This window comes from Macrobrachium nipponense, chromosome 40 (assembly GCF_015104395.2).
Source record: "Macrobrachium nipponense isolate FS-2020 chromosome 40, ASM1510439v2, whole genome shotgun sequence".
Taxonomy (NCBI): Eukaryota; Metazoa; Arthropoda; class Malacostraca; order Decapoda; family Palaemonidae; genus Macrobrachium; species Macrobrachium nipponense.
The window spans coordinates 58139255-58166024 of NC_061101.1; the positions used below are offsets into that span (position 1 = coordinate 58139255).

The 26770-nt window shown below is 38.6% G+C and overlaps 2 protein-coding genes across 2 annotated transcripts in view; both read left to right on the forward strand.

The window, feature by feature from the left end:
* Positions 1-258: 258 nt before the first annotated feature.
* The window catches only part of LOC135212362 (plasma kallikrein-like), a 71671-nt gene continuing 45159 nt past the window's right edge, over positions 259-26770 (forward strand). The window contains exon 1 of the mRNA XM_064245753.1: positions 259-571. The gene's annotated coding sequence lies outside the window, so the exon portion shown is untranslated. The remainder of the gene's footprint in view (positions 572-26770) is intronic.
* On the forward strand, positions 7623-9791 carry LOC135212251 (centrosomal protein of 290 kDa-like). The gene has a single exon (XM_064245693.1). The coding sequence runs from the start codon at positions 7623-7625 to the stop codon at positions 9789-9791; it is 2169 nt and encodes a 722-aa protein (XP_064101763.1).

A 26770-nucleotide genomic window follows, 5' to 3' on the forward strand; every position in this document is an offset into this window, starting at 1 on the left:
GCATCAACTGACGTAAACCGCAAACGTCTCCTTGAAAGAAAACTGACAAAACGAATGAAAGGAAAAACGAAAGGCTCCCTTATTGATGTCACAATGGCGTGTAGCCTACTTTACCACACATCGTGGAGAAAGAAGCCAGATTGGTGAAGGAAGGAAGGAGGAGTCCGACTTTCGATCCTCCGTCGAACTCGTAATCGTAGCGACTAACGAGTAGCGAGCTGCAACTGCCTCCAAGTCTCTTTAGTCTGGTGGGAGTCATTGTTGGGGAAGGGTGTGCTAGCAACTTCTTCTTCGACCCGAACGGTTTCCGCTGTCCGACACGACAGTAACGTTGACCGAAGGGAGACATTATATTTGTAAACGGACTTGCGGCCGCTACGGGAAGACTTGGTAGCACTTACCGGACAGTATCGTAAACGGACTTGCGGCTGCTACGGGAAAGGACTGTAGCATTTACATGACTGACACATTTGACTTACAAAAAGCGCCCAATGTATCGGTTTGACAGAAGAAAATCACACACGAAAATGATAAAATGACAGACTCTTTCTTAAGACTACTACGGAACGACGTAAGTTTTTTTTTATTAATTATCATTCATTAAAAAATTGTAATTTTAACAGACTTCTGACTAATAAATGACTTACTACTACTTTTGCAAATGAATGTGTGAGAGTGCTTGTTGTTTACGTTTGGGTGAAATTTTCAGTGCACAGACGAACAGGAACACTGCTACAATATGAGTCAATTTATGGAAAATATTTCACAAGACAAGTGCGCTTCGTTTACGTAGTAATAAAGAAATACTAAGAATATATATTTTATTTATATATAATATATATATATATATATATATATCTATATATATATATATATAATATAATATATATATATATAATATGTGTGTGTGTGTGTGTGTGTGTGTGTGTGTGTGTGTGTTCTAATACATATGGGTTGTATACGTCAAACAAGTAAAAGTACCGTCAGAAATATGTACTTGACAGTTTCTAAAAATGTTATGATAATTTGCAGCTGCGTTTTCGAGGTCGTGTTAGCTATACTTTGTTTTTTTTCCATCTGTCCACCAGCCTGTGGTGTTTGCGTATGGTAACACTGCGTTCCAGGCTTTAAAATAATATCCTATTTCGAATATTAACGGTGTAATTCGCATACAGTAAAATATTAAAACACTTTTCTGTTGCAAATGTACACCAAGATATCCTCTTATTTAACTAAAACTTACACATAGCGTAACTATTTAAAGCCCGGGACGCAGTGTTACCATGTGCGACCACCACAGGCGGATGGACAGATGGAAAAAAAACAGTGTAGTCAAAACAGAATGCTGCTGGGAGGTCGCCACGGATCAGCATAAAGGGAAACTCAAACGAAGGATGTGACAACGAAGTCACTTAGAGGGTCGAGTTACTTAATTAACTAAAGCATCCTTTAATTTAGAATGACAACGGGTGCAGGTCACAGAAAGTTAGGGAATGACTCGCGTTCCTGAAGGATGTTTTGCCTGTAGCAAGTTGCTGCTGTTGAGTATGTATCTACTGGCAGGTTTGATGGAGCCGAATCCATCTTGATTACAGATATCACATCTGACATTCTTTTACGGTTGATATAGTCTGTGTTGCCTGACTTGTCATGCGTCGTTGTTTCCATGAAAGTCCAACGTGTTTCCCTTAATCTCATTACAAAGTTCATGATTGATACTTAGTCACATAATGCAGTGGAAATTTTAGATTGGAAATTCAGTCAAATTCAATCAGTCTTACATACCCATAAAATTCGCCACGAAACTCAAAGTTGAAACTGACACGGATATTCAGCGTGGTTTATAAATGAATTTCATTATGGCATCTTGTCATTTGTTTGTTTGTTGGTTTTTTTAGTCACTTTGGTGACCTCGAGGAAAGGGTTCTCTGGAATGTGGAGCCGAGCGAAAGTTTGTAAAATGTGTTCGTAGAGGATGTCCCGTTGAACAAAGGGAAAGAAGAGAATACAACGAACGAGAAATTTTCTCGGCCATTCCATTGAGGAGTGAGAGATGTGTATTTCTGGTGATAGAAGTTCACTCTCGACGAGGTTCGGAAGTCACGTAAAGCCGTTGGTCCCGTTGCTGAATAACCACTGGTTCCATGCAACGTAAAAACACCATACACAACAAACAAACAACGAACGAGAGATAAGCAGAGAATCCCAGAAAATGGGAAATGAATGCACAGCTCAACAGACACAAGGGCAGAAAGTCGAAGGCTGGAGCAGAGAGGCCCCACATGCATCACCCGTTGTCGTATCTTGAGGATCAGTTGGAGAGCATAGATATCTGCGTCAGGCTCCCATGAGTCTGAATTAATGCTGAAAAGACCATTTTAACTATTTCAACCTGTTATTAGTTTTCTGGAAAAGAAAACTATTGAGAGATGGCTTTGCCGCCCATCCGCACTTTTTCTGTCCGCCCCCAGATCTTAAAAACTACTGAGACTAGAGGGCTGTAAGTTGGTATGGTGACCATCCATACTCCAAGGATCAGACATACCAAATTACAGCTTTCTAGTCTCAGTAGTTTTTATCTTATTTATGGTTAAGGTTAAGCTGAGAGTTTCATGGCCACGGCTGAGAGTTTCATACAGCATTATACGCTGTACAGAAAATTTTTACTTGTTTTTATTCTGTTCTCTGAAAATTCAACTCTCTCTTTCTACCGTTAATAGTTTGGCTGGTGAGGTACATTCTGGAATATTCATCTCTCGTTTGAAATGTTATATTTTTCACTTCCTTTCCCGACGGATTAGAAGAGACAATGCCTTTGCCTTCTCTCAACGGCCCGCCCAGCTGCCCCCCCCCCACCCCCACCCCTCCCTCCCGGCAATCCTAGCACTTTCCTCCGTTTCCTGTTTCGATCAAGACGGTTCCAGCTACATTTGGCGACTCCGGTCGTCATGGAAGAAAGAAGTACTATTACGTAACAAGTGTATTCCGCAGGGGGTTAGTGCGGTCAGTGCACCCCATGCGGTGCACTGTAGGCATTACATAAGACTCTTTGTAGCGTGCCTTCGGACCATAGCTGCAACCCCTTGCATCCCGTTTACTATGCCTCCATTCATATTCTCTCTCTTCCCTTTTATTTTCCACCCTCTCCTGACAATTGTTTCAGTGCCATTGCTCTGAGGTTTTCCTCAGAAAGTCCCGCAGGCAAATCATCCCACGTGATAATGATCAAGTGTAATGTAGAAGTGAATTGACTTTCTCGCTGAAGTCGACGACTTTGTCCTCTGCAGCTGACTTGTCAAAAAAAAAAAAAAAAAAAAAAGGACTGACTCCGACGCCTCTCTGATCTGGCTGCAGCTTTCTCTCTCTCTCTCTCCTCTCTCTCTCTCTCTCTCTCTCTCTCTCTCTCTCTCTGTGCAGGTTGATTTCACTTTCAAGTCCTTTTGGGTTTATAGTCTCTTGACTCTGTCCATAAGATTCTTCAGCTAAAGATTGAAAAAAAATAATAAAGAAGATATGACAGTATATAGAGAAAAAATCGTACAAATGATTCCCCATCTTTACTGGTAAAGAATAAGGGTTGAGGCTAACTGCCATCAATTGTTGGCAATACTGGGTTACCATAGCAACGGTCACAACGCCTAGCTAAGAATTTCTAATAAAAACTGTCAATTCCTGGATTTAGCGATTAACTTTCGAAGCCCAAAAATCACAAAATTTAAAAAGAATATTATGAAGTGACATGTTTCTAAAGACTAATTTGATGATGCTTTATTTATACATAGAAATCACAACTAAAACTTTATCAATTGTTGGCAACACTGGGTTACCATAGCAACGGTCACAACGCCTATCGAAGAATTTCCAATAAAAACTGTCAATTCCTGGATTTAGCGATTAACTTTCGAAGCCCAAAAATCACAAAATTTAAAAAGAATATTATGAAATGACATGTTTCTAAAGACTAATTCTATGATGCTTCATTTGTACATAGAAATCACAACTAAAACTTTATCACGTATCCAGTAAACGATGCAAAATTATACACAACACTTAAAAAGTTAAACCATCAGATGAAATCTGTTGCCAAACCAGCGCTGTCGTTTTTCTTTACTATCACCAAAATAAAATCACTTGCCATTTATAGTCTAGCCTCGAGATTTAAAAATCACATTGTGCATAGTGATGGTACTAAATATCTTTTTCACCAAAATAAACAAGATATATTTTGCCCATTAAATAATCCAAACCAGATTAAACTCACACGATATTCAATGTACAACTGTCATCGAAAAAGATCTGTATTAAAACATATCCAAGTCATTGGAAAAACGAGAGCTAATAAACACGTCTCTTTGAATCTCACCGAAGCTTTTAACCACCAGCTTCCTGGGGAAGTTCTGGTCTCCATCGAGGCTTCATCAATATACGACTGCTGAAATGAGTTATGTCAACCAAACTGTAGTTTAGCAGACTGTCTTACAGAGTATAGGTTAGTCATTAAACCTCGAGAATATCGCAAATAGATGAATGATATTATTTAGAAATCATAGGTTGCATTTGGTGTTATTAATATAGTTTCAATAATCACATTTAAAATTTAATTAGAATATAACGAATAATATTCCATACTGTATGCTTTAATCATAAGACGGGCATGCAACGGTATTAATTATATTTATTTTATTTTTTTATATTCATAGAGCAAATTTTCAAGGCACTTTTTGTACCTTTAATCGAGGGACTATGATTATAAATTTTAAAAAATGTCTCCTACTGAGAATCCCACTTGAGTACACCATTTTAAAAGTTTACTTTTTATATACCATATGGGAGCTTCATATATATATATATATATATTATATATATATATATATATCTATATATATATATATATATATATATATATATATATATATATGTATATATGTATGTATATATGTGTGTGTGCGTATGTATGTATGTATGCTTGTATGTATGTAGTATAGAAAGCCAAGTTGCGATACCAGGAAAAGACGTTTTCCTTTCTGATGGAAATCAATTTAGAGGATTATCAATCGGCAAGGAAGGATCCAATCTCAATGTAACTGAATTACGACGAAGAATTTTAATATGGATCACCAAAAGGGGGTTATAAGACTGTCATTAAACCCTGGTTTCAAAGTAACTATATATTGAAAATGAAGGTTCCGTTCTCAAAATAGACCTCATGGAGAAATAAAAAGTTATGTAAATAACTTTTTATGAGCTTTCGAACTCTCAATATGGGATAGATTTTCGGTCTTTTATTCGAAAACCCTAATAATTTTCACTCACTAACTGCAAGAGATGCCCAGGTGCTCTGCTTTAAGTGTGTAAGTTCTTTTGAAAATTTCCTGTGAATCTAAACTAGTTTGATGACGGAAAGGTTCCAGCAACTATAAATTTTCTTATCCCTGACCGGTTTTGCTTTCTTCATGTTTTTTTATTAATCTTCTAAGCTACGAAAATAGCCATAGTTTACTTTGGATAATAAAGATTTTCATTTTATGATCCAAGGCTGTTTTGTGACTTAAATATAGTGACGTACTCACTGCAACAACTTTAGCCTTGTGAACTAAATTGTCATTCGCCTATAAAATTAATATTACTATTTTTGTCTTCAATTTAAACCTTACTTTATGTATCAACTAGAGCATTTATTAGATTAATTATGGATGATAGTAGCACTCCAAATTGCTTAGATTTTATGTATCTGCTTCATGGAATAGAGATTATCTTTCAGTTCACTCAAAAGCTCACAACATTAGCAGTGTCTTGCCGCTGAAGAGTGGTCTCGGCAGCGCTTTGTCTGTTCCCTGCAGCACGGTACAGAATTCAGCAATTTCAGAATCATCATAAAAAGAGAGAGAGAGAGATAGAGAGGTTTATAACACATTCCAGGCAACATTCGTTTGATCCCAAACAGACACCACAACTGTTCCCACGAAATATTCATATTTCAATCCATTACGACGCATTATAGCGCCTCAGCGGCGTGGTTGGTATGGTATTAGCGTCCCACCTCGGTGGTCGCGGGTTCGATTCTCGGCCATTCCATTGAGGAGTGAGAGATGTGTATTTCTGGTGATAGAAGTTCACTCTCGACGTGGTTCGGAAGTCACGTAAAGCCGTTGGTCCCGTTGCTGAATAACCACTGGTTCCATGGAACGTAAAAGCACCATACAAGCAAACAAACAATTACGACGCATTATGAATCTCCCATACATAACAGAACTATTCACATTGATTCCTCGCCTTATTTGAATGATTTACATACTTAATAATGCTGGCACAGATATTTCAAATAACGGCGTTGCCAGGAATCTCGTCATCGTTATTGAATTACGAGTATTTCATCTGAACCGTTATTTACACGGTTGAATATATGGGTATATTGGAATTACTATACGTCATTATCATTACTCCAACCTCTATTTGGGCTTGTTAGGCAGTATATAATGTATATATACGTATAATACACGCGAAAGTGCCATGACGATTTCATCCACACCTCCGTGGTCGAGCCATACACACACACACACACACACACACACACACACACACATATATATATATATATATATATATATATATATATATATATATATATATATATATATATATATATATATGTGTGTGTGTGTGTGTGTGTGTGTGTGGTTGAGCCATACATACATACATACATACATATATATATATATATATATATATATATATATATAATATATATATATATATTCATCTCAGGAACTACCCAGTTCAGGAACTATTATATATAACAATACTGACCCAATTGCTTACAAAGTTTGGAGGAAAAGACCACCTATCCCCATTTGTTCTTATTCTAGTTTTATCATATATCTTTATTTCCTTTGTCTCTATCTGAACCTTAAATCTCTTATTACGTTAGTAAGTTTCATATATATATATATATATATATATATATATATATATATATTATATATATAGATATATATATACATACATACATACATACATGTATATATATATATATATATATATATGATAATATATATATATATATATAATATACATAGATTAGATTAATCTTCGTTCCCGGAGCGTTGGCAAAACATCAGTGTTCCAGCGAGGAACATCCACAAGCCAACGCACATATTAATGACAGAATCCATTTCGGTTTGTTGCGCAGCAGCACCAGCGCCTCTCGCTTGTCTTTGTTTTGCAGAATGGAGCAGTCTTCTTCCTCCGGACTCTCTTCCCGGATTCTTTCAGCCTCAAGGAATCCGGGAAGAGAGTTCTGAGGAAGTAGCGGCATTTTCCAATACAAGGCCAAGTGAGAGGTTGCTTCTGCTGAGCCTCAAACCAATATGAATATTACTACACTGTGCATTGGAATGTGGATGTTCGTCGCAGGAACATATTATATGTTTTATAGTCGCCTTGGAAAGGAGGCTTGTTTGTCACCTGGCCCCAGATCTGTGGAAGATCGGGGATATGGATTTATTATATCGACGACGGGAGGACACAAATGTTCGCGGAATTGTAGGAAGACCAGGATCCCAGAACAAAGTCTCAATAAGAAGTCGCGACGGATGAATACGATACTTCAGCTGATTGACCTGATGAAGAAGTTGCAGGACTCGGGAACTGGAAAAAATCCAAAGGAAGACGTAAAGCGCAAGGCTGAGCGTCAACCTGTCCCAGGATTGCTGAACGAACGCGATGAACGAAGTGAACCAAAACCATCTGTTCCAGAAGTATCTTTTGAGGAAACGCCACAAAGAGTTGATAACAGGAAGGGCGGCAAAATACCTGCTAGGTCCAAGAAATGGAAGCATACACAGGAGGAGAGAGACGGACTAGTGATTGCACTAATAGTCCAGATGGAGGAGTTGTCCTCAGTCTCGAAAGATGTCTTGCTGATGAACCACTTAGATAGACACGTCCATGAACTTGAAGCGGCCACAAAGGACAATTTGAAAAAGGTCATCGAAAGAGTAAAACAGTGCCGCTGTCAAGAGCCAAAAACGAAGAAAGAAGAGACGCCAAAGCCTCGCATTGGCCAGAGAAGACTGAAAAAGTTGATGGCAGAAAAGAGACGATTATTGAAGGCACTTTATGTACAAGTAGAAGGCCTTGAGCCAGTCAAAGAAAACGTCTATATGATATATCACTTGGATGGTCACATATTGGACCTCCAGCTGGCTGGAAAAGGCGCGATGGGCGCAGTCTTAGAAGAGACCAAGAACTGCAAATGTCAAGCCTATCGAGAGGACAACGGCAAAGGAAAAGAGAACAGAAAATGGAAGAAACTGATAGACAAAAGTAACGACTTAATCTATGAGCTGATGGTCCAGGTTGAAAGAATTGATCCAACCTCGGCAAATTTCGAGGCGATAGCTCACCTGGAGGGTCACATCTGGGACCTGGAAGAGGCTGAGAATGTCGAGCTTAAATCGAAGATCAAAAATACGAGAAAATGCTCATGTCAAGCTGCACTGCCAAAGAAGAAGAAGAAGCCACGCTATAGGAAGAGGGACTGGCAGAACCTTCTGATAGAAAGGAATACTTTGATAGAGGAATTGTCTGGACAATTAAAAGCTCTTGATGGCAATTCCGAAGACTATTTATTCATGATAGTGCACTTGCAGAAGCACCAGTGGCTCCTCCAGAGAGCAAAGGTGGAAGACATGGAGTTCCTGGTAGGAAAGGTACAAAAATGCTGGTGCCAGAAACATGGAACTGATGAACCTGAAAGTTCCACACAAGAAATGCAGAGCCTTATAGAAACTTCGTCCAATCATGACTCCGACACAGAGAACTCGTCCTATCATGAATTTGAAGACAGGCCAGACGAGTTCCATTATGAGTCTGGAGACATAACAGAGGAGTTCCATTATGAGTCTGGAGACATAACAGAGGAGTTCCATTATGAGTCTGGAGAATCATCCCAAGAGACTCCCGTGACTCCCAAATCACTCCTCTTAAAGGAACTCGAAAGGGTAAAGATGGAACTAATTCAAAAGTTGAATAAGTGGGACGAAGTGATAGAGACAAAGACGGCTAAAGAACAATTAAGTAATGAGAGACGCGCCCTTCTAGTTGAAAGAGAACATTTCAACGATGAAAAGAAAGACCTCGAAATTCAACGAAAGGAGTTCGAGGAAAGGAAGCAGGCCCTCGAATTGGATTACTTTACCACGAGAGAAGAAATTGATAGACAACGTGAAGACCTCATGAAGGAACAAGAGATATTGAGATGGGAATGGGAAGCCTTCCAGATAGAGATGGGGGCATTCTGTTTGGAAATGACGAACAAGAGAGAAGAACTGCGAAAAGAAAAAGAAGCCCTCTTCATGGACCAACACATTCCATATACGGATCGACAGGCCTTAGATTTGGATTGGGAAGTCTTCCAGAGAGAAAAGGAAGCTTTCGAAAAAGAAAGAGAAAATCTCATACTAGAAAGAGAGAAGCACGAAAAAAATGTGCGAGAATTCAATTCGAGAAAAGAAAAAATCAGGAAAGATCTGGAGGCAGCAGGTGCCAAATTGATCACAGAGAAGAAACTCATTGATGAGGACAGATTCCTCCTGAAGAAAGAAAAGGAGCTGCTCCAGAGGAAAAGTGATAACTTCACCAAGGAGAAAACAGAATTCCCTCGAGAGCCTAAAACTCAGTGCAAAAATGAATGGAAAAAACAACAGGGTAATAAGGTTGGAAACCTTGAGAGAAGATTGGTGGAATTAGAGAGTCAATTAAACATACTGGAAGCAAAAACTCCTGACTAATAAAAGTTGTTGGACTTTCACTTGTCATCAGTTGGTGATGTTGCATCGTGTTCCAGAGGAGCTGTGATCTTCTCGGCCTATTCGATGGCTTGACTGCAGGATGGGTGTTCTCACTGCTGCTCCCCCCAGCAGCAACCAGCAACAGGAGGTCCCCCCCACCTCCCATACACCCATCCTGTAATCAATCCCATCGACTGGGCCAAGAAGATTGCAATGCCTCTGGAGCATAACGCAGCTTCATCAACTGGTGACCAGTCAGGATCCTTCACTTGGGCTGTTTCTTTGCAGCCATAAAGACAAGTCTGATGGAGGAAGGAGGACCAGCTCTCACTTTGAGAGCCAACAGCTGTTTGGAGGAAGGAGGACCAGATCTCAGGATGAGATCCAACAGCTGTTCGGAGGTTGGAGGACGAGCTCTCAGTTTGAGAGCCAACAGCTGTTTGGAGGAAGGAGGACCAGCTCTCAGTTTGAGAGCCAGAGTGTTCCAAGATCCTCAGGAGACAATGAAAGTAAAGAAGAAGAAACCTGGAGGGACAACGGACAGGAGAAACCGCCCCTAATTAACCAAAATGGAGGACTTTCACTTGTCATCAGTTGGTGATGTTGCATCGTGTTCCAGAGGAGCTGCGATCTTCTCGGCCCATTCGATGGCTTGACTGCAGGATGGGTGCTCACTGCTGCTCCCCCCAGCAGCAACCAGCAACGGGAGGTCCCCCCACCTCCCACACACCCATCCTGCAATCAACCCCATCGACTTGGCCAAGAAGATTGCAATGCCTCTGTAGCAAGACACAGCATCATCAACTGGTGACCAGTCAGAATCCTTCACTTGGGCTGTTTGTTTGTAGCTGTGAAGACAAGTCTTGTGGTCGTCCTTTTCATCAGGCATCCTTGGAGCCAAGATTCTCTCGTTTCCCTGATGGAGGCAGGAGGAACAATTCTCAGGATGGGAGCTGCCAACAGCTGTTTGGAGGAAGGAGGACAAGCTCTCACTTTGATTGCCGACAGCTGTTTGGAGGAAGGAGGACCAACTCTCACTTTGAGAGCCAACAGCTATTTGGAGGGCCACCAGAAGGACCACAGAAGGCCACCAAGAGGGATATCAGAAGGATATCAGAGGGATACCAGAGGGATACCAGAAGATGATTCTGTTGGAATAATCTAGAACACCGGCTCTGCAGAAAGTCAAGTATGCTATGTCCCTGATGCAGACTTCTAATAGAAGATCTCTGTCAAGCGGTGGGCAAAATGTCGGATATCTAGATCTATTCTAGCAGATGTCTTCCTTCTGGTTATTCTATGTTGAAATTCTAAGAAGACCGCTCAGGTCGTAGCTATTCCCTTGATGAGACTAATAGAAGATCTCTGTCAAAGCGGGCAAAATAGGCGATATAAGACCTATTCTTGCAGATGTCTTCCTTCTTTATTCTGTGAATCTAAGACCGGCTTGCAGAAAGTCAAGTATGCTATGTCCCTTGATGCAGACTTCTAATAGAAGATCTCTGTCAAAGCGGGAAATAGTCGGATATCTAGATCTATCTAGCAGATGTCTTCCTTCGGTATTCTGTTGGAAATAATCTGAAGACGGCTCTGCAGAAAGTCAAAGTATGCTAATAATCTTATGCAGATAACCAGAAGACTCTGTCAAAGCGGGCAAATAGTGATATCAGACTATTCTGCAGATGTCTTCCTTCTGGTTATTCTGCTGGAATAATCTAGGACCGGCTCGAGAAGTCAAGTATGGCATGTCTTGATGCAGACTTCTATGAAGATCTCTGTCAAATGTGGGGCAAATAGTCGGATATCTAGATATCCTGCAGATGTCTTCCTCTGGTTATTCTGCTGGAATAATCTAGAGACCGGCTCTGCAGATCAAGTATGCTATGTCCCATTGATGGCAGACTTCTAATAAGATCTCTGCAAAGCGGGCAAATAGTCGGATATCTAGATCTATCTACATGTCATTCTGGTTATTCTGCTGGAATCTAGAACGACGCTCTGCAGAAAGCAAGTATGCTATGTCCCTTGATGTAGACTTTTAATAGAAGATCTCTGTCAAAGCGCAAAATAGTCGGATATCTAAGACCTTATTCTTGCAGATGTCTTCCTTCTGGTCATTCTGTTGGAATAATCTAGAAGACCGGATCTGCAGAAAGTCAAGTATGCTATGTCACCTGATGCAGACTTCTAATAGAAGATCTCTGTCAAGCGGGCAAATAGTCGGATATCTAGATCTATTCTAGCAGAAGTCTTCCTTCTGGTTATTCTGCTGAATAATCTAGAAGACCGGCTCTGCAGAAAGTCAAGTATGCTATGTCCCTTGATGCAGATTTCTAATAGAAGATCTCCGTCAAAGCGGGCAAATAGTCGATATCTAGACATATTCTAGCAGATGTGTCCTTCTGGTTATTCTGTTTTGGAATATCTATTAAGACCCGCTCTGCAGAAAGTCAAGTATGCTATGTCCCGGATGTATTGACTTCTAATAAGATCCTCTGTCAAGCGGGCAAATATCCGGGATACTAGATCTATTCTAAGCAGAAACTTCCTTCTGGTTATTCTAATTGGAATATCTAGAAGGCCGGCTCTGTAGAAATCAAGTATGCTATGTCCCTTGATGCCAGACTTCTAATAGAAGATCTCTGTCAAAGCGGGCAAATAGTCGGATATCTAGATATATCCTAGCAGAAGTCTTCCTTCTGGTTATTCTGCTGGAATACTCTAGAAGGCCGCTGGCTTTGTAGAAATCAAGTATGCTATGTCCCCTTGATACGCAGACTTCTATAGAAAGATCTCTGTCAAAGTCGGCAAACTAGTCGGATATGGCTAGATCTATCTAGCAGAAGTCTTCCTTCTGGTTATTCTGCTGGAATAATCTAGAAGACCGGCTCTGCGAAAGTCAAGTATGGCTATGTCCCTTTGATGTAGACTTCCCGAATTAGAAGATCTCTGTCAAAGGGGGGGGGCGGGCCAAAATAGTCGGATATCTTTAGACCTAATTCTAGCAAAAGATGTCGTCCTTCTGTTATTCTGCTGGAATAATTAGAGAAACCGCTCTGCAGGGAAAATCCAAGTAATGCTATGTCCCTTGATGCAGGACTTCTAATAGAAGATCTCTGTCAAGCGGGCAAATAAGTCGGATTATCTAATCTATCCTAGCAGATGTTTCTTCCTTCTGGTTATTCTGTCTGGAATCATCTAGAAGACTCGGCTTCTGCAGAAGGTCAAGGTATGCTAATTGTCTTGATGTAGACCTTTCCCTATGAAGGATCTCTGTCAAAGCGGGCAAAATAGTCGGATATCTAAGATCTATCTAAGCAGATGTCTTCTTTCTGGCAGTCTGCTGATAATCTAGAAGACCGGCTCTGCAGAAGTCAAGTAGCTATGTCCCTTGATGTAGACTTCTAATTAGAAGATCCTGTCAAAGCGGGCAAATAGCGGATATTCTAGAACCTATTCCTTGCAAGATGGCTTCCTTCTGGTCATTCTTGTGGAATAATCTAAAGAAACGGCTCTGCGAAAGTCAAGTAAATGCCCTATGTCTTGATTTGCGGGAGACTTACCTATAGAAGGATTTCTCTGTCAGCGCAAATTAGTCGGAATATTCTAGATCTATTCTACAGTAAGTCTTCCTTCTGGTTATTCTGCTGGAATAATCTAGAAGACCGGCTCTGCAGAAAGTCAAGTATGCTATGTCCCTTGATGCAGACTTCTAATAGAAGATCTCTGTCAAAGCGGGCAAATAGTCGGATATCTAGATCTATTCTAGCGATGTTCTTCCTTCTGCGTTATTCTGTTGGAAACAATCTAGAAGACCGGCTCGCAGAAAGTCAAAGTTATGCTATTTGTCACCTTGATGCAGACTTTAATAGAAGATCTCTGTCCAAAGCGGGCAAAATTAGTCGGATAGTCTAGAATCTATTCTAGCAGAAGTCTTCCTTCTGGTTATTCTGTTGAATAATCAAAGAAAGACCGGCTCTGCTAAGAAAGTCAAGTATGCCTATGTCCCTTGATGCAGGACTTTCTAATAGAAGATTCTCTGTCCAAAGGCGGGCAAATAGTCGGATAATCTAATCTTTTCTGCAGATGTCTTCCTTCTGGTTATTCTGTTGAAATAATCTTAGCAGACCGGTTCTGCAGAAAGTCAAAGTATTTGCTATCGTCCCTTGATGCAGGGCTTCTAATAGAAGATCTTGTTCCCAAAGCAGGGCAAAATAGTCGATTATCTAGACCTATTTCTAGCAGATGTCTTCTTCTGTTATTCTGTGAATTAATCTAGAAGACCGGTTCTGCAGAAAGTCAAGTATGCTATGTCCCTTGATGCAGGCTTCTAATAGAAGATCTCTGTCAAAGTGGGCAAATAGTCGGATATCTAGATCTCTTCTAGCAGATGTCTTCCTTCTGGCTATTCTGTTGGAATAATCTAGAAGACCGGTTCTGCAGAAAGTCAATTACACCTTTCCCACCTTTTAATGTCAATTTCCATTTCAATATTGAATGACCTCATAGGTCCTAGCTCTTGGCATTTGTCCTAAATTTTATTTTCCATTCCTACTCTAACAACCGTTAGGGCTGCGCTGATAGAAAGCTGACAGAGGAAGACCAGTTATATCTGAGTAAAAGTGTTGCACAACTAACCTCTATACGGCAAGAGAGAGAGAGAGAGAGGAGAGAGAGAGATGAACAAACACTTCAACCATAAAGAGACACATATCTTCTGTCTGTTTGATGATGGTCATGCTAAAAAAAGAAAAAAATGTATGTGACGGGGAGAGGTAAGGTAAGAGGCAAGGTAAACTAACTGGAGTGTGACACTCGAGTCCACCACATCTGAGAGAGAAGCGTTACATGGCTCTGCCTCCGTAAGTAACTCTCGGCCTTGTGTGTTTACGGGGCTAACACAAATACTTCCATCGTTTAAAAAGTAGGTCTGACGACCCACCACAAGAGTCCCCTGTCGGGGGATGTGAATCACGAGATGCTATAAAATGCGGCGGGATCAAAATGCTACGGTTAAGAAGGCGAAAAGGTGCACGATTGACGTCTGCGAGGCCTTTCGACTTCTTAGGTTTAAAAAGAAATGTGGTATAAATGACAGATAGCGATTACAAAGGAAGAAAAATATGTACCTGAAACCCAACACAATTCAGTCTGCTAAGTAAAGGACGCAACTTCGAGAGGTCTTGCAGAACTCCATCATTTCTCTTAACTTCGTGGATTTTGTCTTTATTCATATATTCATCAGGTTACATAGTTTTGTGATTCAGTTATATATTTATATATATATATATATATATATATATATATATATATATATAATATATATATATATATTTATATATATATCTCAAATAGTGTTAGAGAGAAAAAAGGCTACTGGTCAAATATACATCATAAGGAAAGAATGAAGAGATGCTGTCTGGAGCGAATGTTGAAGATAAGGGAGAGAGAGAGAGAGAGAGAGAGGAGACGTTCAGAGGAACTTCGAGACTGCTTGTGGCAGCGACAGTTGAATGGACAGAGAAGTAAGGAGTACTACTAGAGTTAAAGAACGGCAGGACCGATGAACTGATGCGATTACAAACGGGACGATGCGGATTGGTGGAGAATAAGTGCCTGAGTGAGGGAAATTTTGCAAAGGTCCCTCGTCTATATAGGAGGTTTGTGCCATCAGAGCACCTCACGCGTGGTGCACTGTAGGCATTACTTGAGGTTCTTTGCAGAGTTGGAATACTAAGAGTGCCAATGATATAGAGTTAAGGCCAAGCGCTGGGACCTATGAGGTCATTCAGCGCTGAAAGGGAAATTGAGAGTCTGTAGGTCTGAAAGGTGTAACAGGAGGAAAACCTCAAAGCAGTTGCACTATGAAATGCATTTTAAGAGAGGGTGCACAGCGAGATGGAAGAAATTTAATAAAAAAAAGGAGGTACAGTAAAAGAAATGAAAGGGGTTGTATCTAGAGACCGCAGGGACGCTGCAAAGAACCTTTAGTATTGCCTACATTGCACCCCGTGAGGTGCACTGACGGCACTACTTCTCTACGAGGTTTGTTACAAAAAAATGTACTACGATGACAACCGCTCTCTGCCGCTCTTCTTTGCCTAACTTAGCTGTTCTTGTTTGCAAATTGTGTTGTTTCCTAAGCATCACTACTCAGTTTGTGAGGAGCTTTTATCTCGGCTACAACGGAAAAGTGGAATAGTTTGCCTAGTGCAGTTGAGGAATGTAAATACAAACAGTAAGTTTACGAAGAAAGCTCGTATAAATGACAGATAGGGATTATAAAGGAAAATATATACCTGGAATCCAACACAGCTGGGGAATTAGTAAACCTACCTAAGCTGTGTTGTGTTCCCAGGTACATATTTTCCTTTATAATCCCCATCTGTTATTTAGATCAGCTTTCTTCGTAAACTTACTTTCATATCTATATTAGTCTGCATAGTAATGGACGAGGAGTTGAAAGGCCTCGCAGCGATACTCCGTTGCTTCACTTTCTTTCGTGGATTGTGTCTTTATTTATGAATTCATCGCGTTCCATATATTCGTGACTCAGTTATGCATACATACATACATACATACGCACATGTATATATAAATATATATGTATATGTATGTATATATATGTGTGTGTGTATGTATACATACATACTTGTTGCTCAGACAGGGGAAGTAAAGCACTCCCTTTGTTACTGCATGAAAAGAAAGGAGGCTTCCTCTACCGTTATATGCTAATATAGCACCCCTTACGCTACAACTACAGCACTAAGGATTCCGTTTCATGACAAGGTATTACACAGCGCAATTATTTTGTAGGAATGTTACGAACAGCGACACCATTTTAACCAGAGCGTATCTTTGCACAAAATTAAGTCCTTCCTCTTCAACGCGTCATAATTATGAATACTAGCTATTCCTGGAAGAAATCAAGATGATATAATCGTTGAATAACTGTTTTTGGACGAAAGCAAGATGATATCGTGTTGAATAACTGTTCTTGGAAGAAAGCAAGATGATATCATGTTGAATAACTGTTCTTGGAAGAAAGCAAGATGATATCATGTTGAATAACTGTTATTGGACGAAAGCAAGATGATATAATTGTTGAATAACTGTTATTGGACGAAAGCAAGAAGTAATGGTTGTCCCCGTAGGAGGGGTAATGCCGCCAATGCACCTCGTGCGGTCCACTGTAGGCATGACTTAATAATCTTTGCATAGTGCTTTCCTAAGGCCCCTAAGTGCAACCATTTCGTTTCTTTTACTGTATCTCCTTTCCTAGTCTCTTTCTTCCATCTTACTTTCCACCCTCTCCTAACAATTGAGTCATTGTGCTACTGCTTTTTTTAATTCTCCTCCTGTTACAACTTTCAATTCGATATAATTGCTGTGTTTTCTGGACGATTGCAACGTTTCAATAGGAAACTGAGCGCCTTTTATTCCACTTCAGGGACAAAATTATTCTCCGACGGAAATCGTACAGAATGAGAAAACTAGAACTGAATTCAACTGAATAAAAACTGACAGTAAAAGGCCTGAGAGGTGTAACAGGAGGAAAACCTCAAAGCAGTTGCGTTATGAAACAATTATCAGGAGAATTTGGAAAGTCAGATGGAAGAGAGAGAAGATGAACGGAGGTACAGTAAACGGAACGATAGGGGATGCAGCTAAGAGCCGAAGGCACGCTGCAAAGAACCTTAAGTAATGCCTACCGGCAGTACCCCATACCCCACTACGGGGGCCAGAAAGCTAGAGGGTAGAATCAATCATAAAGCGGTTTGCTTTAGAGTTATTAGTAAAACACCGAAGTAAATGACATAACAATCACAGAAATAATGATCTCTCTAATTGTCCAGTTGGCTACTAAAGGTTTTCAAGGAATTATCCGTCATGATCACTGTTTATTAAAGGTCAATTATTCACCGTGAGACCGGACTACGAAGCTTCTTCAACCTTTGCGAACGGACTGCCCCTCTGGATCACTTACCAAAAGATCACACTTATTCAATCGAAAGGAAAAATAAGCTAAGGCCTATACTCTGTTTGTTTGTTTTTTTTTCCATGTCCATCCGCCTGTGGTGTTTGCGTATGGTAACACTGCGTCCCGGGCTTTAAATAGTTACGCTATGTGTAAGTTTTGGGTAAATAAAAGGATATCTGAGTGTACATTTGCAACTGAAAAGCGTTTTAATAATTTACTGTATGCGAATTACACCGTTAATATTCGAAATAGGATAATGTTATTCAGAGCCCGGGACGCAGTGTTACCATACGCAAACACCACAGGCGGATAGACAGATGGAAAAAAACAGAACATAATTATGGGACCGAATGTGAAGTCAATTTTGAACGTCTTAAATTGCTGCCGTGTCTTCCAGTTTCGATAATAAGAGGATACTATTATCCCTGATTGCTCATTTGCACACATCAACTATACTCTGTTTTTTTCCATCTGTCCATCTGCCTGTGGTGTTCGCGCATGGTAACACTGCGTCCTGGGCTTTAAATGATATCCTAGTTCGAATATTAACGGTGTAATTCGCATACAGTAAATTATTAAAATACTTTTCAGTTGCAAATATACACCAAGATGTCCTTTTATTTCCCTAAACCTTACACATAGCTTAACTATTTAAAGCCCGCGACGCAGTGTTACCATGCGCAACTACCACAGGCGGATGGACAGATGGAAAAAAACAGAGTATAGGTGTCGAGTAGGCCTTCGAATCATCTGAAGGACCAGTGGTATTCAGTTCCTCTTTCCCAACGCTCGATTATATTCCGAAATGTCAGAGCAAATAGGAAGATGCGCCGAAGCTTTCTTCGCAATCGAGTTTTCTGTACAGCGTATAATGCTGTATGAGCCGCTGTCCTATATCGTTGCCAGATGTAAGGTCGTGGCTAACTTTAACATTAAGTAAAATAAAAACTACTGAAGCTAAAGGGCTGCAATTTGGTATGTTTGATGATTGGAGGGTGGATGATCAACATACCATTTTTCAGCCCTCAAGCCTCAGTAGATAAAGGGCGGTGGTGGCCTGTCTCATAGCGTTCCAGATGCATGGTCATGGCTAACTTTAACATTAAGTAAAATAAAAACTACTGAAGCTAAAGGGCTGCAATTTGGTATGTTTGATGATTGGAGGGTGGATGATCAACATACCAATTTGCAGCCCCCTAGCCTCAGTAGTTTTTAAAACCTGAGGGCGGACTGAAAATGTCCGGACAGACAAATAGCCATCTCAATAGTTCTTTTTTACAGAGAGCTAAACAAAAACAACCCTAAGTTCGAAACGATGACCTGAAGCCTCGCCTTTTGTTGTTCGCTTCGGTCAATCAGATAAGTATTCATGAGAGTCATCGTCTTCAATAGCGAGTTTTGTCATCATATTTTTTCTTTCAGATTTCGTCGCCTCCATGATTAACTGACCAATGTTTTCTATTTATGATTCTCTCTCTCTCTCTCTCTCTCTCTCTCTCTCTCTCTCTCTCTGTGAAAAGTGAAGATGTTTTTCTCATTATTTCCATAACTCTTTTTCGTATATCTCCAGGGGGTGCAATGAATATATTTATCCCTCACTCGACTATTGTTGCAAATCACCTGCTCTGTGGACCCACTTTCTCTTAAAGATCTCCATGTATATTCCATTATATACATACACACACACATACATATATGTATGTAGTATATATATATATATATATATATATATATATATATATATATAATATACAATATATATATATTATATACTATATATATATATATATATATATATATATATATATATATAATATATATATATATATATATATATATATATATATTATATATATATAATATATATATATATATATATATATATATATATATATACTATTATATATATATATATATATATATATATACATATATATAATTATATATATATATATGATATTATACAGTAGTATATATATTAGGTTATATATATATAATTAATATATCTATATAATATATATATATAAATGAAAATATATATATATTATGTTCAACATCTATATATCGATATAATATATTATATATTATTATTATATTATATATTCATATATCTATATATATTAGTATAATCTATTATATATATATATCGAGAAATATATATATATATTAGTAATCTATATATTATATAATATATCTATATATAAATTTTAGATATATATATTACCTATATATACAACATAGCTATATATAATTCATTATATATATATATTATAAGATCTATACATATAGATATATCTATATATATTATAGATAGTAATATTTGAATGAATTTTATTACATCACCGTGATTCATATACAAGTATTAAGCTACAAATGTCCTTTAAGTTGCAGTCTGTAGGTGGGAGTCGACATCAACTTATACCTCCCTTGTTGGCCGGGTCTGTTAAAGGGTCACTGCAGTCTCGAGTTCTTCTCTATGCGCTGGTTCGATCCCGCGAGACGAGGAACTTATTATCAAACTCAAAAATTCCCCTTCGGTTAACATTATATAAATATATATTATTTCCGAGGTAGAACGAATTGGATATCAAAGGGTATTTGTAGATTAATTCTTTATCTACAAATACTATATAATATATATATATATATAATATATATATATATATATATATATATCAATATATATATATATATATATATATATATATATATCGCAATACACATTTTGGTTGTCATAAGGCTCAGTTCAGGTTAAATATATTTTCATCGATTTCTTCAACAAATACGGCAATGAAAAAAAATAAGATAAAAATCGGGGAACTTGAGCGTCCATATGACATGAACATGCATCCAGTTTGGCATCTTTCTGAGAACACTAGGCATCATGAGCACTTTTAGAATGATTGACTGCTTTGATAAGAATGTATTCTACTCTAATCCATGAAGCATTTGTTCTCATGATTTTTTAAATATATACTTCCTGTGGCGTCCACATTCTAAGAGGGAAATGACTTGCCAGGTGACTCCTCTCATCCGGGGCTTGTCTGACTGAATTCAAGACATCTGGCCTCATTTTTCTCTGAACTCTGGCTGGTTGGGAGGAAGGAGTCCCACTCCGAATTGCAGAGTATGCGATAAGAATTAGCGTTTTTCGCTTACTCGGGGAGTAAGCCTATAAACTATTTTGTTCTTGTTGTTCTTGTTCTTGTAAGGGTGAGTAGGAAAGGTCTATGGAAGAGCCTAAAAAGGTCTGAAAAAGGTGTTTCGCGTTGAGTGAAAGATGCAGGAATTTTAGCATAGGATATTTAAGATTTATTTATCAGAATGAAAATGTAAAAGATAAAGTGCATGTTCAACAGTAAAGAAATATTATTTCTAATAAGAATATGGCCGTATTTGGCCGTAGATTTTAGCACGTTTTAATTTACATTAAAAGTTAGGAATACAATATTTACAGCTTCAACGTGGAGGGGAAAATCTTGCACTCATCCCCTGTAAGCTGGAAATCGGATCACGACTTGTTTTATCGATAGCGAGTATTTCTATGGTCTTAAACAATGTCTTAACGTACACTGTCATGAAGATGACTCAGAATACATTAGTACATTCAATAAATGAAAAGCAATTTGTCTTCAAGTAACCTACCTATATTTGTAATTGTACTAAGCATTAAAATATCCTTGGCTTACAACCTGTAAAGCTTACTTTGCGAAGTCGACTTTATAGACCTTGGTCTGGCCGACCTGTCATGGTTCGTGCGCGCACCGCAGCGTTCCGTAACCAGAGGGCAAACAGATCACAGTCACCGTTTGACACTGGGGTTTGACTCTTCAAAGCCACGAGAGCTCCACTGGGTCAACCGTGCCTATGGCACGACGCCCTCAGTGAATGAGGGTTGTCAGATCACTCACACGACAAGGCCACAGGAACATGGGCAGGTAGAACATGACAGGAGCACAGGCAGAAGTTGTCTGCAGCTGAAAACACTGATGTGATAGATTGCAGCTTTTGAGAAGGCCTACTTTATAATATTATATATATATATATATAATATATATATAGTAATATATATATATATAAATATATATATATATTAATGCATATACTTTTTTTTTAAGAGGAGGCGCAACTTTTGCCAGTTATCTAAATGAGGTACGTTTGTAAGGTTTCTTCACATTTTTAAAAAACGCAGCACAGCTTTTGACAGTTATTTGAAATAGCTGTCAAAAGCTCTGCTTCTTCTTCTTAGATATATATATATATATATATATATATATATATATATATATATATATATATATATATATATATATATATATATATATATTCTGTTTCCTCGTGGCGGGACATGAGTAAATACATACATAGATGCTGTGTACACATACGAATACTATACATGAGTATGCGTCTATATATATATATATATATATATATATATATATATATATATATATATATATATATTTGCTAAAATATGCATGTTATAATGTGACGAGAGAGAGAGAGAGAGAGAGAGAGAGAGAGAGAGAGAGAGAGAGAGAAAGCATTTAATCTGCTTTTTTTGCACGGCGCTTGAAAAAAAATGAAAGCACATTGAATACGTACGCAGTCATTTTCGACATAGTATCTCAAAAACGAAGCAGTGGATGGTTTTAAAAACCCAAGCACAGATGCAAGATACAACAATCTCATTATTTGGGATGCGTTAAGAATTTTACTGGGAAATCCCCCTTGGTGCCGTCAGCAGTACTTAAGGTTCTTTGCAGCGTCTCTTCGACCCCCAGCTGCAACCCTTTTCTCCCCTTGTACTGTATTCCTTTCAAATTCTCCTTCTTCCATCTATCTTTCCACCCTCTCCTGAAAGTTGATTCATTGTGCAACTGCTTTGAGGTTTTCTTCCTATTCCACCGTTCACCCCATTTGCAGCTTGCACAACACGAGCAGCGAACACGTAAACACATCCATGATTACAAATTGCGAGGCTTGGAGAGGAAAATGTAATGTTCTTGATTTGAGCTACGTAAAATGATGCCACTGAAAATAAAAGACAATCGCAAGTAACAGCTTTAACCACATGCAACAACTTCACGGATAAACAACAACTCGTGTTTTCTGAATATATGGACGACATAATATATATTATATATAATATATATAATAATATATATATATATATATGATAGTTATATGTATACCATAAAATATAAATTGTGAAGCCACTAAAACCTTTCCTATCAAGTTTCCAGGAGTCAATGGAGGGACCGTTTGTTGGTACAGGAAGGTAGGCAAAAGGAAATAAAAACAGTGAATTGTAGGATGAGGAAATGAGACGTTTCTTGAGGGTAAAAGATAGTCATAAAGATGGCTAAACAGACAGAAAACAGACAGATCATGCCAGGTAGCATATTTAGCATATTCCCGAACTGTAGCCAAGTACCGGATGGACCTTCCTTGAAAAAAGCGGGACGCCATATCTTAAAAACTAGCCATAGAATCTGCTTGAAAATAATCTCTTTGAGTTTCCCACACGCAAATTACACATGGCAGCTTTGACATAGTATACAAATCTTACCTAACCCAACGTGGCCTATCCTAGGGGCATGACAAAAAACCGGGGCTGGTGCAATACCAGTATATATCTCGGGAATTTGCTGCCGAGTGCAAATATTTACACGAGATTGATTGATTGTGTATTATATCTGGCGTCACAACATCTAGGTAATTGACACCGAAATAAATTAAATAGAAAAAAATTAAATTTTTAATAAATTTCATTTAAAAATATCTATATAAATATATCATATAAAAATTTTTTTTATATATATAATTTCTCACATAGAGAATCTATGTATAATTTAAATTTGGTTGAGGAGGCCCGCCTCCCTCATATAGATATATAACTGCTCTATATTACAATCCTTTCCAAGAATTGTAGCTAGGATAAAATTACCTAAAGTGATAGGCTAATCGAGATGAATGTGGGTGACAAAAGACAAAAGGAGACGAGCTATGAAAGCAGGGGTGTTATGTATAAGAGAAGTTCGGCTAGCCAAAGTAAAAAGTTGTCCTACTGAGTAATAATTCCAAAAATAAATATCAAGGAGCATATGAAGAGTTGCAGTCTAAAGTGACTGCAGTCCTTTGTTGGAGTTGCTGATCAGGGATAATAGAAGAAAGGCACAGTTGAATGATGAAAAAAAAAAAAAAGCAGGTCTGACAATGTACAAGGAAAGTATAGAAGAGTGTGGACACATCCTCATTAGTAGTCTGAAGTGTTTAAAAGCCTGAAATATGAAAATATGCCAAGAGAATGTGTGATTACAATTGAAATGCTGCTGTACTTTGGTAAAAGTTTGATTTTGGAACTGATTTCCTTTATGTAAGGGCAAAGATGACATGGATGACTTAGAAATTATGAGGATAATACTACTTACTATACCAGGGAAAGTGTATGGTAGAATCCTCACTAGGAAAGTATAGTAATCTGTTAGGAAATAATTATGTGACAAGATTGAAGACAGAGCGAAAGAGGCGTACATGGTGTCCATGGACCTTAATGAAAAGCTTGGGAGGATCAAGAGAAGGATGCTGAGATGATGGATTACAGACTGTGGAAAATAAGTTGGAACGAGAGGCTAAAAGCTTTTATGTTAGAAACAAAGTGTCCGTGAGAATGTGTGGAGGGGAGAGTAACTGGGTTGTTATCAAACTTGTTCTGACTGAAAGGCGTCTTATGTTTCCACAACTGTTCGATTCCTCTTTGAAGAAGTGCTGTCAAAATTTGGATGAGAGAGTAGGCCATGAATGGGGTGTAGTATGACTGGGTTTAAAGGCTATATAGTGCTGACTGAAGAGAGAAGGGAAATTGCTAAACTCAGTAAAAAATCTGAATGTACTTGCAAGAGAAAGTGATAGTCACGTAATGAGCGTAAATGAAAAGCAGGAAGTTGAAGGAATAAATAATAATGTAGACGGTGGATGAATAGAAGGAACTGGCTTGTACAGGTAGATGAGATCAAGCGTAACAATGTATGCGGATAAAAAATAATATTCGCTCAGTCGGGAAGTAAGCCTACAAAGTACTTTGTTGTTGTTGTTGTTGTTATTTTGTTGGGGCAGTAGGCAAGCTTTAAAAGGGTCTGAAAAGGGTGTTTTGCATTGAGTTAAAGCTACAGAATTTTAAGGATAGGATATTAATGGTTTATTTATTAGAATGAAAATATAAAAAATAAATAATGTGAATGTTGAAAAGTTCAGAAAAATTACTTCCAATAAAATATAGCATATTTACTTTAATTTTTGTCGGTGAAACAATGTTCTATTTGACCATAGATTTTAGCACGTGCCTCGAGTAAGCTGGAGGTCGGATCACGCCTTGTTTTCTTAGTACTCTTAGTACAATGTAAAGAAGAGCTGAAACTGATGAACTGGGTCGGGGTCCTCTGACTACCATCGAGATGACAGAGGAATTGAAAGGGCGTGAAAAGCATTAGAAAGATGGGCGTCGGTGAAAGGAAACGAAGGCTCTCAAAGGACAGCAGGGAGTGAAAGGTTTCGAAAAGAGTTAATTAACTGAGAATTATCGAGAGGGAAGAGGAGAGGGGGAATGTTCCATTAAACCTTGAGGAGATCAACAAATTACTGGACAGGTGCTGAGAAGTTTCCGGAAAGGGAGTCAGGGATAATGCGTGTTGCGTATGAGCCTTTTATGCACGCACACACTGAAGTACACACACACACACATACACACACATACATACTACACATACATGTATATAAGCGAATACCACAGGAAAATGACAGGCAGAAGGCTTATATACTGCTGTCACCTGCACCTTACTGATGATTTTTTAAGAATATATATATAATATATATATATATATATATATATATATATATATATATATATATATATATATATATATACATATATATATAATATATATATTATATACATATATATATATATATATTACATATGTAGTATATAATGTTATCGATATTATTTTTAATACATGTATGTATGTATATATGCACGTATATAAACCATATAACAGCAGATGTTACAGCGCAAATGAAATACAAGGAAAGAAAGAAAAATCGCGGCCTGCAGCCATCACTTTCAAACAGCGCAGACTTTCGGACACTACATAATATTTTGTTCCTGTCTTACAACCTTACATGGGAATGCTCGCAGCTATGAGTGCAGAAATTCGCGTAGGCATGCCAGAATGCGCGAGTACGTTAAGTGACGGAATAAAAAAAAAAAAAAAAAAAAAGTGGCACAGTGAAACTAGCGAATCAAATACCTCGTCAGTTACAAACAACACGATGACTGGGTAACACAAAGGCGCGCATAATTTGCTGCGAATCATTTATACGGCCGGAGACCGGAAGTGTCTCCAGCATAATGGGTAGGAATGAGACAGCAAGAGAAGCGAGTGAGCCATTATGGGGGTTGGGGGAGGAGGAGGAGGGGGTGTGTTACTGAGGAAGATTGGGGCCCAGAGTCGCTGGTATTTCAGCATGGGAGGTGAGAGGGGTTCTTCAGAATGCTCTCGGTACCTGGCGTCCCTCTACTCTGATCTTATACCACCTGCTTTGTGTTCTCCTTGATGACAGTCCTCCTCCTACCTTTTCCCACACAGAAACATGATGACGCCTCCGAAAGCGCCGTTCTTCGGCCGAAGGGAGGAAGGAACGCTTTTCGCGTCTGTCTGGAAATAGATTCTTGACCTTTCCAACCCTGACCGCGATTTCCTCAAGTTGCGAAGTTTCCCAGGAGCTTTTGTGATCTCTGATATTAATATGAACCAGCCAAAGAGACAATGAACACTTCTAAAAGGCAGAAAGCACTTGGGTGAATAAAAATGGTCTATTGACTTTTTAGAACCAGCCAGAAGATGCCATGCACGCTGTTAACTCACAGAAAGCACTTGAGTGGAAAAAGAGCTTCCATCGACTTATTATGGACCAGCCAAAAAGACCTTGAATACAT